At 54.3% G+C, this 17,143-nt stretch overlaps 1 protein-coding gene across 6 annotated transcripts in view; it reads right to left on the bottom strand.

Annotated features, from left to right (window-relative positions):
* Positions 1-4,969: 4,969 nt before the first annotated feature.
* CPEB1 (cytoplasmic polyadenylation element binding protein 1) overlaps positions 4,970-17,143 on the bottom strand; it is a 48,334-nt gene continuing 36,160 nt past the window's right edge. For 4 of the 6 annotated variants that reach the window (XM_068144166.1, XM_068144165.1, XM_068144170.1 and 1 more), the window contains 9 exons: positions 16,809-17,035; positions 14,839-15,088; positions 14,416-14,529; positions 13,858-13,962; positions 12,870-13,006; positions 9,806-10,004; positions 6,633-6,727; positions 6,332-6,412; positions 4,970-5,567 (listed from right to left, as the gene is read on the bottom strand). In XM_068144166.1, the coding sequence (XP_068000267.1) occupies positions 5,457-5,567; positions 6,332-6,412; positions 6,633-6,727; positions 9,806-10,004; positions 12,870-13,006; positions 13,858-13,962; positions 14,416-14,529; positions 14,839-15,088; positions 16,809-17,035 (1,319 nt within the window). In that variant the 3' untranslated portion in view covers positions 4,970-5,456. The remainder of the gene's footprint in view (positions 5,568-6,331; positions 6,413-6,632; positions 6,728-9,805; positions 10,005-12,869; positions 13,007-13,857; positions 13,963-14,415; positions 14,530-14,838; positions 15,089-16,808; positions 17,036-17,143) is intronic. The other 2 variants (XM_068144168.1, XM_068144167.1) reach the window with 1 other exon arrangement.

Below are 17,143 nucleotides of genomic sequence, written 5' to 3'. Positions count from 1 at the left end.
CCCCAGGGGTCTGCAGAGCTGCAGATGGCAGGAAGGCAACTTCCCCCAAGCCTCCAGGGCATATGAGAATGCCACTGTGGGCAGCCCCACAAGCACAAGCACCCCAAGTCCTGCTCAGACCTTTGACACCCTGCAGAGGACTTAGAGAGCTCACCACCCCCATCTAGGAGTGTTAGCTGCCCCCCAAGGAGGGTGAGGATGCACCCAGGGGCAGGAGACTCAAGTTAACGTCATTTACGTGTAAGAAGGGGAGCTCCAGCCAGAGCACAGCTGCCTCAGCTAAGGGCTCCCCGAGGCACCCACGGGAGAAGCCTTTGGTAACCAGGTGGTGGTGGCTAAAGCCAGGTGGCAGCCGCTGCCAGTGGTGGCCCCCACAGCTCCTTAATGTCTTTATCAAGGAGCTGGACCAGGGGATGAAGGACAGCCTCAGTTAAGGTCACAGATGACACTAAGCAGCTGGTAGCATTGATCCAGGGTAAAGGAAGCTTTGCAGAGTGATCTGTCCAGGCTAGATTGATGTGCCAAGGCCAGCAGGATGGGGTTCAACTAGACCAAGTGCTGGAGCCTGCACTTGGGTCACAACCAAGCTTGGGGCAGAGTGGCAGGAAAACTGCCCAGCTGAGAAGGATCTGGGAGTGCTGGTCAACAGCTGTCTAAAGATGAGCCAACAGTCCCCAGGAGGCCAAGGCCACCAGCAGCCTGGCCTGGCATTAGCAAGGGCACAGGGAGCAGGAGCAGGGCAGGGATTATCCTCCTGTTCTTGGCACTGGTCAGGCAACACCTTGAGAGCAGGGTTCACTACAAGAAGGACATTGAGGGGCTGGAGCAAGCCCAGCAAAAGGCAACAAAGCTGGGGAAGGGTCTGGAGAAGAGACCTTGTGAGGAGCAGCTGAAGGCTGTTTAGTCTGGAAGAAACAAGGCCAAGGGGAGACCTCATTGCTCTCTACAACTCCCTGAAAGGAGGCTGGAGATGGGGGGAGGTTGGTCTCTTCTCCCTAGTACAAGCAATGGGGTAAGAGGAAAAGCGCCTCAGGCTGCACCAGGGGACATTTAGGTTGGACATTAGTAGAAAATTCTTCACTGGCGAGTTCTCAAAGGCTGCCCCAGGCTGCCCAGGGAGGTGGTTGAATCCCCATCCCTGGAGCTGTTTCCAAGAGGCAGAGCTGTGGTGCTGAGGGCCATGGGTTAGCACCAACCTCGGCAGAGTGAGAGAATGGCTGGACTCCAATCTCACAGCTCTTTTCCAACCACAACTGTCCTTGAGGAGCTAGCTCCCAGCAGGATGCTCCTCTACAGACTCCATACAATTATGGTATCACAGAATCAGTCAGGGTTGGAAGGGAGCACAAGGATCAGCTAGTTCCAACCCCCCTGCCATGGGCAGGGACACCCCACACTAGATCAGCCTGGCCAGAGCCTCAGCCAGTCTGGGCTTAAACACCTCCAGGGACAGGGCCCCAACCACCTCCCTGGACAACCCATTCCGGGGCTTCACCACTCTCATGGGGAAGAACCTCCTCCTCACCTCCAGCCTGAATCTCCCCACCTCCAGCTTCATTCCATTCCCCCTAGTCCTATCACTACCTGAGATCCTGAGCAGTCCCTCCCCAGCCTTCCTGTAGGCCCCCTTCAGATCCTGGAAGGCCACAATGAGGTCACCTCAGAGCCTTCTCTTCAGTCTGTCCTCACAGGAGAGGTGCTCCAGCCCTCTGATCATCCTCCTGGCCCTCCTCTGGACATGTTCCAGAGAAGCAGAGCCTAAGAGCACAGAGCCCTCTGGGTGCAGGGATCCCCCACAGAGCACACAGGCACCAGGCTGTTTTTGCTGCAACGTGTTTATTATGTGCCAAAAACTACACCACAGCTTACTCCACGCATCTGTAGGAGAGTGCAGTCTTGCCTGCATATACTACAATGAGGTAGAGACTTCACACACAGCTTCACAAAACCCCACAAAGAGCAGCTGGGATATGCAACAATGCAACATCAGCTCAGCAGGAAAAGGAAAACGACCAGAAAAAAAAATTGAATTGTAACAACAACAACAAAAAGAGCAAAAATCAAGAGGGAGAAAATTCTGACACTGGTTCTTTGGCACACAGCTTCCAATAGAGGGGAAAGTAAAAAAGTATCAATAATAATAATAATTAAAGTTCTCAGATCCCAGCAGCAGCAGCATTTCAGTCAACTGCGTGGTTAACTCTGTACATCCGGTAGAGGGCAAAAAAAAAAACACCACAACAAACACAACAACAACACTCAAGTCCTCGTCCCCTCTAAGAGAAAAGGGCTCCTCTGAACCTTCATCTGGCCACCCAGATGCAGCCCTTGTGTAGCTAGTTACAAAAGAAAGGAAAAGAGAACAACCAAAGGCAAAGTCCGGTGACTCCGTGTGATTAAAAACCTCTATCAACCCCTCCCCCCCCCCGCCCCTTGGCAAGTGCAACTTAAAAAAAGTGCAAACAAACCTATTTAAAACTATGTACAGCAGCTCAGAGATCTTCCTTTATCTGCTCCAGTTTCAACCCCACCCCACCCCTGAAAAAAAACCACAAAACAGAAAAAGAAAACCATAACAACATAAAAAAAACCCAAACAAACCTACAAACCAAAAACCAAACCAACCAAAACCAGAAGGGGGAAAAAAACCAGCACAACCCAAAAACCATAAACGAAACTAAACCCAACCCAACCCAACCCCTCCTCCCCTCCCCCCCGAGCAGTCCTGTTGCAAACCCCTGGATTTACAACATCCCTCCAGCAGCAGCCCCCAGACACTAAGTTGCAATAATGTTAAAAGCTGCCAGGAAAGGAAAGAGGAAAAAGGAAAAGAAAAGAAAAGGCCACAAAGAATAAAAAAAAAAAGGAAGAAAAAAAAGGGAAGGAAGGAAAGAGGGGGGAAAAAAGGCAGGCGGGCGGGCAGGAAAGAGGGGGGGAAAAAGCGGGCGGGGAAGGAAAGAGGGGGGAAAAAGGCGGGCGGGGAAGGAAAGAGGGGGGAAAAAGGCGGGCGGGCGGGCAGGAAAAAGGGGGAAAAAGGCAGGCGGGCGGGCGGGCAGGAAAAAGGGGGAAAAAGGCAGGCGGGCGGGCAGGAAAAAGGGGGAAAAAAGGCAGGCGGGCGGGCAGGAAAGAGGGGGAAAAAAGGCAGGCGGGCGGGCAGGAAAGAGGGGGAAAAAAGGCAGGCGGGCGGGCAGGAAAGAGGGGGAAAAAAGGCAGGCGGGCGGGAAGGAAAGAGGGGGAAAAAAGGCAGGCGGGCGGGCAGGAAAGAGGGGGAAAAAAGGCAGGCGGGCGGGCAGGAAAGAGGGGGAAAAAAGGCAGGCGGGGGGGCAGGAAAGAGGGGGAAAAAGGCAGGCGGGCGGGAAGGAAAGAGGGGGAAAAAGGCAGGCAGGCAGGAAGGAAAAAGGGAAAAGAGGAAGGCGGGAAAAAAGGAAAGAAAAAGAAAAAAGGAAAAAAAAAAGAAACATTTCTCATTTCAAACGACTTAAAAACTGTTTTTTTTTTTTCTTTAAGAGTGTAAAAAGGAAGTGGTAAAAACCCTTGAGGCATAAAATATGAAATATGATTTTTTAATAGCTTTTTTCCTTTTCTTTATCTATATATATATATTTATTTTTTTCTTCTTTTTTTAACTTTTTTTTTTTCTTCTTTTTTTTCTTTTTTTAAATGAAGAGCAAAAAAAGTTCTCCTTTTCTGTTGTTTCCAGTAAAAAACACCCAGCTGAACATTCCAAGGGTTTGGATGCCCGTTGGGGGGTGTGTGTGTGGTGGTGTGTGGTGTGGTGTGTGTTTGGTGTGTGTGTGGAGGGGGTGTTTAAATGAATGGAAAGGCACTGTATGGCGACCGCAAAGAAATGGAGCCGATGAGCCCTGCGCTAGAGTCACCCACCAGGACTGCAAGGAATGTCACAAAAGCGCCTCTGCTCCCGAAGGAAAAGAAAAACAACCTGGCTGAAGGCATCTGCAGCAACACCTTCGCAACACCTGGCCCTTCGAGGTGGTTTTGTCCGAGGTTCGGGTGGCTTTTCCGAGCCGTAGCGGTTTCGGTTCTGTGGGGTTCTCAGTGTTGGTTCTGTTCAGTTCTTGGTCTTGCTTGGGGGTCCCTGTTGGGTTCTTGGTTTTGGTTCTCCCTTGGGTTCTCGGTCTTGTTTGGGGGTCCCTGTTGGGTTCTTGGTTTTGGTTCTTGGTCTTGCTTGGGGGTCCCTGTTGGGTTCTTGGTTTTGGTTCTCGGTCTTGCTTGGGGGTCCCTGTTGGGCTCTTGGTTTTGGTTCTTCCTTGGGTTCATGGTCTTGCTTGGGGGTCCCTGTTGGGTTCTTGGTTTTGGTTCTCGGTCTTGCTTGGGGGTCCCTGTTGGGCTCTTGGTTTTGGTTCTTGGTCTTGCTTGGGGGTCCCTGTTGGGTTCTTGGTTTTGGTTCTTGGTCTTGCTTGGGGGTCCCTGTTGGGTTCTTGGTCTTGGCTGGGTGTCTCTGTTGGGTTCTCTGTTTCAGTTCTCGGTTGCTTGCTTTCAGTTCTCTATTGAGTTCTCAGTCTCAGTTCTCTGTTGGGTTTTAGGTTTCAATTCTCGGTTCTAGGTCGGGTTCTTTGGTCCAGATTGGGTTCTCAGGTTCAGTTCTCTGTTGGGTTCTCAGTTGCTTGCTTTATCTATTGGGTTCTGGGTCTCAGTTCTGTTGGGTTCCAGGTTTCAAGTCTCAGTTCTAGGTTGGGTTCTTGAGTCCATTCTAGGTTTCAGTTCTTGGATCTGTGTTGGGTCCTCAGATTCTGTTCTCAGCTGGCTTCTTGCTTCTGTTGGTTTGTTCTTTTTTTTCCTGGGGTTATGTTCTGTTGGTCTCTTTTTGGTTGTTTATCAAACTAGGAACCGAAGTCTGGGAAACTGCAGAATCGCTTTGAGGGGTGCTCCCCTCCCCCTCAAACAAAACAACACAACCCTCCCTTCCCCAGCCCTCCCTACCCACTCCTCCCCACCCCCCCCTCCCCCCCCCAAAAAAAAAGAATAACCCCCAACAAAACTCACTGTGCAGTAGTGCAGAAACAGAAAGACCAGCAAGTGCAAACGTGACTGGAAGAGGTTTTTTTTTGGTCTTTTTGTTTGGTTTTGTTTGTTTTTTTTTTCTTTTTTTTCTTATTGGTTTAGTGGTTTTTTGTTTTGTTTCTTTTTCTTTGTTTTTTTTTTTTTTTCTCCTTGTTTTGTTTTCCTTTTTTTGTTTGGCATTTCCCCTCCCCTCCCCCCCCCAAATCCCCTCCATTAGTCCTCAGGAAGCACATTCCCAGCCCGGGTCTGGCACCACGCTCGTGCGCTGCTCTTCGCTTGGCAGGTTCACACCAGAGGAAAAGGAAATATTATAAACAACAACAAAAAAAAAGAGAAATAAATGAAAATAATTAAAAAAAAACAAAAAAAAAAACCAAAACCAAAGGATTTTTTGCTCCTGCGCCTGCGGCAGCCCCTGGGCCTCGGCAGCCTCCTTAGCTGGAGTCTCTGTTCTTCTGGTTGCGCATCAGCGGGCGGTGGTGACGCAGCACCTCCATGGAGTGCTGCCAGTGCCAGCAGGAGCGGCAGAAGTACTTGAAGCAGATCTGTGGGGAGAGCAGAGGAGGTTCTGGGCTGAGGGGTACAGACACTGGCCCCTCAGGAAGGCACTGTCCCCTCCCTCCCCTTCTCTCCCTGCTCCTCCCAGCGGATGTCCAAGGGCAGGGAGGGAATTCCAGCGGCAGAGTGGTGCTGAGATGCTACCATGGCCCCTTTTAAATAGCTCTCAGAAGTCAGAATATGGGTGCTGGGCAGCTGCTGCTCGTCAGCCTGTCCCTGGAGACATTCAGGATCAGTCTGGACACATCCCTGGGCAGCCTGCTCTAGTTGGAGGTTGGAACTAGATGATCCTTGTGGTGCCTTCCAACCCTGAATGATACTATGATACGTCCTTGCTGACTGCACAGGGGTTAGACAAGATGACCTTTGAGGGTCTCTTCCAACCTGATCTAGTCTGTGAACCTCACATCCAGGCTCTGTGGGAAGCCACCAGACCCTGGCCAAGTTCCTTTGCCCATGGCAAGAAGAGGTCAGCCAGAGTCCCCTAGGGTTTGAGCAGCAGGGTGACACCACAAGTGCCAGCTGCTCACAGCGGCTGTAAGCTACCCTGAGAGCAGCCAGCTGCACACCACTGCCCACAGCAGAGCTCCAGGCAAGGTGGAGAGCTGCACCTCCTCCAAAACAAGGGCTCACCTAGGTCTCTTGCTCATCCTCCCCACTTGGCAAGGGACAAGAGGAGTCCCCCAGACACTACAAGAGAGTCTGCCCTTCCTTGAGGAACCCCCAGCTACAGCAGCAGGCACAGCCTTACCTGGTCTCTGCAGAAGAATGGGCCGGGCTGGGTGTTGCAGACCTGGCACATGGAGTCCTCCAGGTATGGGTCAATCTGAACCTGCAGGAGGAGCAGGCAGTGGGCACAGTGCTGGAAGTGGTCACACGCTCCCTTGGGCAGTCCTACCACCCCAGGTACCCCAACTCCACCACCAGCCCTCCCTCACAGCTGGGAGAGCTGTTCACCTCCCTCCACTGACACAGGGCAAGTTGTGTGGGTGGCACAGCTCCCCATGGGGCCATTCCCCACAGAGGGTCAGGGCCCCAGCAGCTCCACTCACCTTCTTGGTGAACTTGGTGGTTTTGATCTCCACGAAGGCAGCAGTCACTGCCTTCAGGTAGCTGCGCTGGTTGTTGAAGGTGACACGGCCAGACCCTGGAACAAGCCACACAAGGGTTAGACTGACCTAGGGCAGGAGCTGCAGGAGGCCAAGAGGAGATGCTGCCAGCACCAGCCCTTCCCTGGTCCAGTTCAGCCACAGGCAGGGAAACAGATTTGCAGGGGACTGTATCCCAGGCACCACAGCTCTGCTTCCTTCCCAGGGCCCTAACAACAGCCCAGCAGGCAGCTGAGAGCAGGAAGGCCTCTCCAGAGACACCTGCAGGCCAGTGAAGATGGGAATTCATGGGTAGAAGCACTCCCAGAAGGTCCTCCACACCTTGCACCTGAGATCAGCTGGTGCTGAGACAGCTCAGCAGCCTTGATTTTCAGCCTCCCCCTCATCCCAGAGCCTACCATTTCACAGCTTCCTTGACAGTCAGCAGCATTCCTGCACTACCCCTTCCCAGACAAGGCCTGCTGAGCTGCAGAACATCTGTGCTTACCTACCAGCTGCTTCTCTCAGGGCAGGGGGAGCTCTGGTTGTCACCAGCTGCCAGATTCCTCAAGCTCAGCCCCACACCAACAGAGCAAAGCCTTACCCAGAGCCCATCTTCCACAGGGCCTGGGCATGCTCTGGGGTCATGCTGTATGCTTGGGTCACAGCTGTGCTGGGGAGGATCCTTCTTCTAAGAAGATCTCTAGTGGGACGCCCCCCTGAGATCCCTCAGGGCATCCTCTCCTGACCCAGATCAGCTGGTCTCAAAGGCAGCTCCTCCCCCTCACCACAGGTTTCTCCCAGTAGGTGTCTCCAGCAACCTCCTCCACCCAAGAAGGTTCAGCACAGACAGGTTACATACACCCTGTGGTCTTCCCTTGAGGAGCCCTCTGCCAAGCCAGAGGCAGCAGGCAAGCAAGCCTGAGGCAGCATCTCAGCACAGACCAACATACAAAACCAGGCTGCAGTTCAATCCCCCAAAACTGAATGGTTCTCAACCTTCAAGGGTTGGGGGGTGCCAGGCTGCTGCTGGGAGTCAGATCTCACCTGCTTGAGGGAGCAACCTGGGCTCTGCACGAAGCCACAAGAGGTTTTATGGTCACACTCCAGCATGGGGCAGGTTAGTGTGCAGGACCTTGGCCTGTGGTCACTAAGAACTCCTACCCATTCCCACCCCTTTGGCATTGTCCCTCTAAGCCACCTCAGTGGTAAAGACTTGTAGCATCACAGGTGTGTCCTAAAGCCAATCCTTGACCAGAAAAGCCCAAAAGCCATCCAAGGACAGTGATGAGTAGATAACTCTGCACCACTAAGCTGACATCAGTCCTGCCTGGCAACACAGGGGACTCATGGTCCCTACTGAAGTACACAACCTGCTGCAGCCCCAGCCTGGGAAGCTGGGCCCCATGTTCAAGCTGAAGGACTTCCCCGTCCACACACCTGCAACTTCAGTGCTGCCCACCTGGCCCAGGAGGCCACCAGGGAGGTAAAGAGAACACATCATGACTTACGATGTTTCAGTCCTTGTGACATGTGGCAAGTGCTCTATTCCTCTTCAGGAGGTTGTAGGGCACAGGGCTGCTCTCTGGCTTGCTTATGGAGAATGCTCCCCTCAAACATACAGCCCAGTCTAGGCTGTTTAAAGCCTCAGAGGCTTCATCTGTTCCACCTGTGGTAGGTGCTACCCAAGCAGAGGTCATGGTTGAGGGCAGCAGACTTGGTGCCTGCAGCAGTGTGGTTTCAACCCCAGGGGAGCTGGATGCTCCCCAAGAGTCACCCATCATCACCAGTGGCCTGGGAGAGCTGAGGTGAACCTTCAGCAGACCCACTCAGGAGGAGCCTCTCTACTGATGCTACCAGCTCGAAGCAATAGCATCCTGAAGGGGATCTCAGGTGAGGACAGGACACTGCCTACAAATGCTGGTTCAGTTGAGCTGCCTACAGTACTGCCCTGCTCCAACAGCCTCCCAGCAGGAATGTCCAGCAGCTGGTGGAGCTGAATGTCCTGACTGGCAACAGGAACCAGGCTAAGACCCACCTGGGTTGGCCTTAATCTCAAATGTCTTCCAGCCAAAACGGTTCTATGGATGAGGAGCTAAAGCAGCACTTAATGACCATTACACCAGCCTTGAACAAGGGGAGGAACCCTTTCAACAGTGTCTGCAGAGAAGCCCTCAAGCTGCTTTGGAGCAAGCAGTTGTGTCCCAGGTTACACCCATCCTTGGAGGGGGCTGAAAAGAACCCAGCCCCCAAGTGGACAAAAGAAACCTGATCCATGTGGGCAGAGAGATTTGGTTTTCCCCCTTCCCAGGGGAGGGGTCCCCTGGGTCAAAGGTCTGTTCTGCTCCCCCTGCCTGTCCAGCAAAGCCTATTTAAGGCCAGGCTGGCTGAGGCTGTGGCCAGGCTGATCTAGTGTGGGGTGTCCCTGCCCATGGCAGGGGGGTTGGAACTAGATGATCCTTGTGGTCCCTTCCAACCCTGACTGATACTATCATACTATGATTTCAGGGAAGCCATTTTCTTAGTTCTCTTTCCCCCTGCCATCCCCCTGCTCCAGACAGGCATCTTTGCTGCCCTCCTGCTTCCTGCACTTACCATGTGCTCAGGCCTACCCCCATGCTGCTTCCAGACTACTTCTAAGGACTGCATCCAAACAGAGTCCATTTGCATCAAGGGAATCCAATGCCAGCTGGGCCTGGTTTTGTACTTTTTTCTATTTCCCCTTTTCCTTATACCTTTGTAACCTTCCCTGGTACCCAAATGCTAGAGATATTTTGTTTAAAATTACCTTTTTACTTCCAAACTGCTTCCAGACCATTTCTTGCATGATTTTACCTCTCCTTTCTCCTGCCCAATTTGCTTTTACCTTACCAGGAAAAATGGAGAGGAGGAGGAAATCTAGATCTGTTCTGTCTGTGCTTTTGGACTCTGGGGAAAGCGTTAAACTCCAAGTTGCTAGGGCACATTGGGCTCTGCCAGCAGGTGAGGAGCACCACCCATGGCCAGACATTGGCTCCCGGAGCAGATGAAGGCAGAGCCTGGTGCCGAGGCCCCCACTGAGGGACCCAGCAGGGGGCACTGCTGCAGCCTCCCGGAGCACACCGAGGGCAGCCACCGCCCCGGCAGGCCTCACTCACCGATGGGGTACTTGTGCTTGTCGGTGTCGATGCCAGCGTAGACCACCCCCCCGAAGAGGTCGTACATGACGGCTGCCAGGGCCTCGGCGTTCAGCATGCCGTGCAGGGCCCCCACGAACACTGTCTTGCTGGGGTCCAGCCGCTGCGAGGGGCTGCGCACGAAGTTGCTGTCCGCCAGCACCCAGGGGATCACCTGCACCTGAAACCACACACCAGCAGCTCGGTCATGGCATTGCTCAGGCTGGAGAAGACCTTCAAGGGGAGTCTGACCCTGCACCTGCATCTGCTAAACTGCCTCCCTCAGCACCACAGCTGCGGGGCTCTGGTGACAGAGACTCCACCACTGCCCTGGGCAGCCTGGGTACCCTTTCAGGGAAGGAATTGCTCCTCATGGCCAGCTTAAAGCTCTGGTGCAACTTGAGACCTCACCCTTTCATCTTGTGACTTATTACCTGGCAGAAGAGATCAACCTTCTTTCAGGTAGTTGCAGAGAGCAAGGTCTCTCAGCCTCCTTTTCTCCAGACTAAAAACCCCTGGTTCCTTCAGCTGCTCCTCAAGACTTAATACCTAGACCCTTTTTAGGGCTTTTTTGCCCTTCTCTGGACCTGCTCCAGCACCCAGTGGCACCTCACTTTCTGGCAGTGACATGGTCTGGATGACCAATGGATTGCCAAGCTATCTGACCTGATGTGCTGCTCCTTGGTGCCACCTCAGACCCTCAACCTGCAGGCAACACTTTGTTCCTGCTCTGCAGGGTCCACGTACAGCTCTGCAGCTCCAGACACCTCCTGGGAGCCCAGAAGGTCTGTTCAAAGGAGGAAGCCTAACTGCTGCACCACTGCTTCCAGCCAAACCAGAATCTAAAGCACTGGATCCTGGCAGCCAGGAAACAATCTATGCACAATCCTGCTACTTGCACCTACATTTGCAGCCCAGTCAGACACCTCCCTGCACAGCAACCTGCTGTGGGAGGAGATCAGTGAGACAACCCACCCACTGCCAGCTCCAACAGGAGTTCTCAGCTGCCAGACAGCTGATAGAGGGCTCTGGAGAGGGGAAAGTTCTGCAAGAGCTAAATCACTATGCATGGGAAGTGCTGCCAACAGCCAGACACCAGGAGAGCTGTCTGGAGCATGGTTAGCTTGCACCTGCCTACATAAGAGCTGAAGCTGAATCCTCCGACTCAATTGCAGCTGTATTTTGGTCAGCATCTTCACTAACCATGTGGGTAAAGGGACAGTGTCTCCTCAGCCAGCCTGCTGCTGATACCAAACTGAGAGGAGTGGCTGACAGATCTGGACAGCCTGGAGGCAGGTGGAGGGGAACCTCATGAAGCTCAGTAAGGGTAGGTGTAGGGTCATGCACCTGGGGAGGGACAACCTCCTCCAGCAGGACAGGTGAGGAGTGACCTGCTGGAGAGCAGCTCTGTGGAGAAGGGCCCAGGAGTGCTGGTGGACAACTTCCCCATGAGCCAGCAGTGTGCCCTTGTAAGCAGAAAGGCCAATGGCCTCCCGGGGTGCATTAAGAATAGTGTGGCACGCAGGCTGAGGCAGGTTCTCTGTCCCCTATGCTCTGTCATATCTGGAGCAGCAGGTCCAGTTCTGGGCTCCCCAGTTCAAGACAGACAAGGCAGTTATGAAGATGCTGAGGGGCCTGGAACACCTCTGAGAAGGCAAGGCTGAGAGCCCTAGTGCTGTTGAGCCTGGAGAAGAGCACCCCAGAGGGGATCTGCCCAGTCCTCAGAAGGAGCTAAAGGATGGGGGACAAGAGGCCGGAGCCAGACTCCTTCCAGTGGTGTCCAGTGGCAGGACAAGGAGCAATGGACACAAATCACAACTCAGGAGGTTCCATCTGAACAAGAGGAGAAACTTCTTTGGTGTGAGGGTGCTGGAGGTCTGGAGCAAGCTACCCAGAGAGGTTGTGGAGCCTCCTTCTCTGGAGAGATTCCAAACCCACCTGGACATCATAATCCTGGGCAAGCTGCTGTGGGAGACTCTGCTTTAAGCAAGGGGGTTGGACTGGATGATCTCCCTTACACCCCCCACTGCTGGGATTGGCAAGTTCCCCTTTGTCTGGAAGGCCAACTCAAGCTCCTGGCAGGCTCAGCACCTGCAGGTCAGAGAGAGACAGCTGCACTGAGGAGCAGCTGCATTTAGTTGTGGATCCAAAAGATCTGCCTATGGTGAGCATGAAAATCCTTCCCTCTGCAAGGTCTGACAGGGCACTGGAGGGATCAAAGCCTGGCTCCACACTGGAAGAAACATGAAACAGTAAAATCCCTGTTCCCATGTCCCTTCCCAGCTATCCAGCTGAAGCCTCAGCTGGAGTCCTGTGTCTAGTTTTGGGCACACCAGCTGAAAGGATGAAACTACTGCAGAGTCCAGTGCAGGACCACTAAAGATTCTGAGGGGACTGGAAGAGCTCTGAGGAAAGGCTGAGAGCTGGGGCTCGTTAGCATGGGCAAGAGGAGGCTGAGGAGGCATCTTATGAATGCTTACAAATATCTAAGGGGTGGGTGTCAGAAGATGGGGCCAGACTTAGGGGTCCCCAGTGACAGGATAAGAGGTACTAAGCATAAACATGAACACAGGAAGTTCCATCTAAATATGAGAAGGGACTTCTTGACTTCGAGGGTGGTAGAGCCCTGGAGCAGGCTGCCCAGAGAGGTTGGGGAGTCTCCTTCTCTGGAGACTTTCAAGTCCCACTTGGATGTGCTCCTGTGTGACCTGCCCTGGCAGGGTGGTTGCACTCAACATTCAGAGGTCCCTTCCAACCCCTACTACACTGTGGTTCTATCCAAAGCCTCACAAAACCAGGGCCTGCCACACATCCAAGAGCATCAGGAGCTGTGGCCTGCAGCAAGCTGTTGAGATGGACATAAGCACTGATCTGACCTCACGCAGCCCAGGCCCAGAACACGTTGGCTAGTGATGGCCAAGAGCCAGCCTGGCTACTGCTGCTCTGGTTTAGCTCTGCTCTCCTGGAGCAGTGACACCATGCACTACCTTGTCCCCAAGGACCTCACCAGGGTCCCCTGCAGGGCTCCTCTCCTGGCTCTGCTCACCTCTTTGCAGCGCATCCTGCGGCTGGACATCTTGAAGTAGTATTCACTGAGTCCATCAGGGCTCAGCAGGTCCTGGGAGCAGGCCTGGAGCAGAGCACGCACGGATTTCTCCGACTCAAACACCAAGTAGACATAGCCTTAGGAGGGGAAGGGAAAGGAGCAGCTGTTAGAGCTGGAGCAGAGGAGCAACAGCTCACCACCACCAAACATCTCCGAGATGCCTCCAGCACTGCTTTCCACAACCCCTTCCAGAGGGAGGACAGCGATTTGCAGCACCTCCCCAGGAGACTACACACAAGAGCCACAGAGCCTGGTCAGAGAGCACAAGCAGGCAGGCTGCCCACCTTCAGTGCCACACAGGCCAGCCCCACCCCCAAAGCCTCCTCTAGCCATGACAAGTGGGCACCACCAGTCTGACCACAGCATAGGTGGCAGGAAAACACTTTGCTTCCCTTCAGGACATCTCAGCCCAGAAGTACAAGTTGATGGCTTTAAAACCACTTCTGGCAGTGCCAGCTCTGTCCCACACATTGCTCCAGTGACTGAGTGAAGCCACCTGGCAGCACCAAGCCTACAAACTGCTGGCTCTTCATCCTGTGACTTGTTACTGCTAACACCACATCAGCCCAGCTGCTCCAGGCTGAATCGTACCCAGGGTGCTGCTCAGCTTTCACAGCTTGACAGCTCCCTCTGGACTCCCAGCACGTGCTTAAGGGCCAGGTTTGGGTGCTCACACCAGCAGTGGGAACTGGTGGCTCTTACCCAGAATGAACACCAAGGTAGGACTCCAAAAGCCCTGGAGAAGGTTTTCCCCCTTCTAGGGGTACGGCAGGTTAGGGGGTGACAGTGCTCTGCAGCCCAAGTGAGAGCAGGACATTTACCCTAGGGTGCTCTGTACACCATCCAGTCACCAGCATGCAGCCAGCATCCCAGCATCTGTGCTGTAACATAGCATGGGAAAAAAGTAACCCTACCGTGTGGCTATTACCTTTAGGCATATTACCTTTGGGAGGGCAGCGTGGGTGTTTGCCATCCTTACCAGGCCACTCCACACTCAGGGAGCCAAACACACGGAAGGTGTTCATCAGTCCAGCTACAGACAGAGAAGAGAAACAGAACAGAATGGCTTGGGTTGGAAGGCACCTTCAAGATCATCCAGTTCCTACCCCCCTGCCATGAAGGTCCCACCAGCCCTGGCTGCACATGGCCTCATCCAGCCTGGCCTTTATCACCTCCAGGGAGGGAGCATCCATAACCACCCTGGGCAACCAGTTCCAGTTTCTTCCCTCACACAAGAATGTCTTCCTCATCTTCAGCCAATCTCCCCTCTTCCAGCTCAAAGCCATTACTCCTCATCCTATCACTACAAGCCCTTGCATCAAGTCCCTCCCCAGCTTTCTTGTAGGCCCCCTTCAGCTACTAGAAGGCCTCTGTAAGGTCTCCGTGGAGCCTTACAGCAGGGAAGTCAGTGTCTCCCCACAGAATGTTCCACCCAACATCCTCCCAGTGAGAAAACCCAACTGGGTGAAGAGCTGGGGCTGCTCACCTTCCGTAATGTCCCAGGGGACTCCTCCCAGGAACACTTTGCAGGAGTAAACAGGGTTCTTGTAGTTCCGGGGTGGCAGCTGCCCACTCCAGGTGCAGGTCGCTTCATTCACAGCTTGGACAAGCAGAAGCACTGCTCAGAACAGGACCACTTCCTTCCCACCATCCCACAGGTCTCTAAGCACATCCTCATGTTTCACAGCTGTAGGATCAGCAGAGCTGCAGCACCCAGAGGCAGCTGCCTACACCACCTGCCTGTTCCCCTGCCAGCAGACAGACCCCCGAGCAAGGCTCATACATAGAGAAAGGTCTAATCTGCTGCAAATTCACCTCCAGCCACACTATCTGCACCTAGCTGCCCTCCCAGAAGGGCAGAGCCATCACCAGGATGTGCTGAAGCCCGCTGAGCTCCACCATAACTTACCTGCTGCTTGCCTGTGAAGCCTGGCTTCTCTTTCGATACTGAAAGGGTCTTCTGGAGAGTCCAGGAGATCCCAGGAAGGCCACGCAGAAGCTCCAGGCCATCTTTTTGATGCCCCAGCTGGGGAGGAAGTTACTGCAGCCAGAGCAGCTTGCTCTTGATCCAGCCGGGAGCTCACTCCCATCTTTAGGGGGTCTCTTGACACCCCACCCAGGGGCAGGAAGGGCAGAGGTGGGGAGATGCGAAGGCTTGACTGCAAGAGAAAGTCCCCATTCAAGCCCAGCCTCTGAGCTAGCACATGAACACCAGGGGCCAGGCATCACCCACAGCAGAAGGGGCTCTAGCTCATCTCATGTTCTCCTGAGACCCCTTAGGGGTCTGGCAAAGGCAGCAAAGTAGCATGACAGGAGCAGAGCTTCCCTGGGAAAGGCCTGCCCCTGCAGCTGTTCCCCAACTGAGCCCATGCCAGTTTGCCACCAGCAAGGATTATAAAGCAGGAGGAACCTTGCAAACCACAAAGCCAACATCTACCTGCTCAGCCTCAAGGCTAGCTGCCACCCCCAGGGAGCACCAACCACCCCAGGAGGAGCTCATGCCGTGCTACAGGCCCCACTGCAGTGGGCAGGGCTTGTTGGCAGCACCCAGGAGCTGTGCAGGCAGCTCTCTCCTTCCACAGCCCAGCTCTCCAGCCTGCCAGAGCGGCGTGGGCTCAGCTGGCTGCAGACCCAATGTGCCTCTCCCAGCCTGAAAGGAGTAAGAGAAGGTGGCAGAATGACTAAAGCAGCAGGGATGTGAGACAGTGCAGCTCACAGTGCCAGCCGTGCACTGCTGCAGCACAGCCACCCACACCGAGGCCCTGCTGGGCAGGAGCTGACCTTCACGAGCAGGGCCAGCACAGACTGCCCACCACCAGAGCCCAGGGCACTGCAGTCACTTGCAGCATCCCTGCTTGATATCTCAATGCTCCAGGGTGGATCACAGGATGGTAGGGGTTGGAAAGGATCTCCAGAGATTGAGTCTAAGCCCCCCTGCCAAAGTAGGGTCACCAAGGGCAGGCCACACAGGAATGCATCCAGACCAAGCATGAAAGTCTCTAGAGAAGGAGACTCCACCACCTCTCTGGGCAACGTGCCCCAGGGCTCCAGCAACCTTACTACAAAGTTTTCCCTCATGTTAAGGTGGAACTTCTATTGTTCCAGTTTGTATCCACTGCCCCTTGTCCTGTCATAAGAAAAGCAGCTCCACATCAAGCCAACTGCATCCTTCACAGGCGCCCCAAGGTGGCCATCAAGGCCATGGCTGTGCCACAGCAGAGCTCAGAGCAGCTCAGCCCTGGCTGTAGCCTCAGGTCCTGAGGCTGAGCCATGCAGCAGCACCCAGGGAGCTGGCCAGAGCCAGGCTGCCCTGATGGCACTGAGCTGCTGCTCAGGCCACGATGCAGAGCCAGCAGCACAGACTGGGGCAGCCAGACGGACGCTCGCCTCGCTGCCTTCCAAATTTAGCTGCACTTCAGGGAACAGGAGCAGCCTAGACCCAGTTTGCTCCAGGAGCAGCCCTGAGACAGAGAAGCACAGTCAGCAAATGGGAAGGGCAATGAAAGGCAGGGACAGGAGCTCCTGAGAAGCCTAGGCTGGAGCCTGGTAGCAGCTCCATCCACCTCCCTGATAGGTTCAGAGCACAGACCTTCCTGCCACACAGATCAAGCACTTGGACCCCTCTGGGAGCAACTTTAACCCATGAGGACTACAAGGACAGAGAGGTCAAAACATTATTTAGAAGATAACAAGAACAAAACTCTGCTGCTAGTGTGCGCTGAGGGAGGACTGCATGAGCAGCCCTTCTAAACCCTGGGCCGCAGGAGAACCCCCGCTGCATCGGTGTGGCAGCTCCCACCAGCACTCCCTGGGAGCAGCCCCGTCCTCCCCAGCAATGCAGAAGGACACCAGGAAGCACAGAGCAAGACCTAAACTTACAATCAAGTCTGAGAGGTGGTCAGAGCCCGAGCTGAAGCCGCTGGTGTCCGAGTCGGAGGGGCTGCTGGAGCGGGATTCCAGGAGGGAGCGGGAGTCCAGGCGGGAATTCCTTAGCGTGGGTGTGGAAAACTTTTCTGACAGGTCTGATCCGACGGGGTCTAGAGGCAGGAAACCCAGCGGGGGCTTCCCCAGGACGTTCCCAAGAGGGCTACTCAGCATGCTGAGAACTGGAAGGGAGAAGCAGCCTGTGAGTGCTGCAGCATGACACATCTCCTTCCCTCCCAGCATGGGACTGGGCTCCTGGCAGCTCACCAACAGCACAGTCAGGAGGTTAC

The sequence above is a fragment of the Melanerpes formicivorus genome, unplaced genomic scaffold, assembly GCF_026170545.1.
Source record: "Melanerpes formicivorus ecotype bairdi unplaced genomic scaffold, bMelFor1.0.p_v2 SCAF_10, whole genome shotgun sequence".
Classification (NCBI taxonomy): domain Eukaryota; kingdom Metazoa; phylum Chordata; class Aves; order Piciformes; family Picidae; genus Melanerpes; species Melanerpes formicivorus.
Note: the sequence above shows the minus strand (reverse complement) of the source record. Positions and strands in the feature narration are given on the sequence as shown.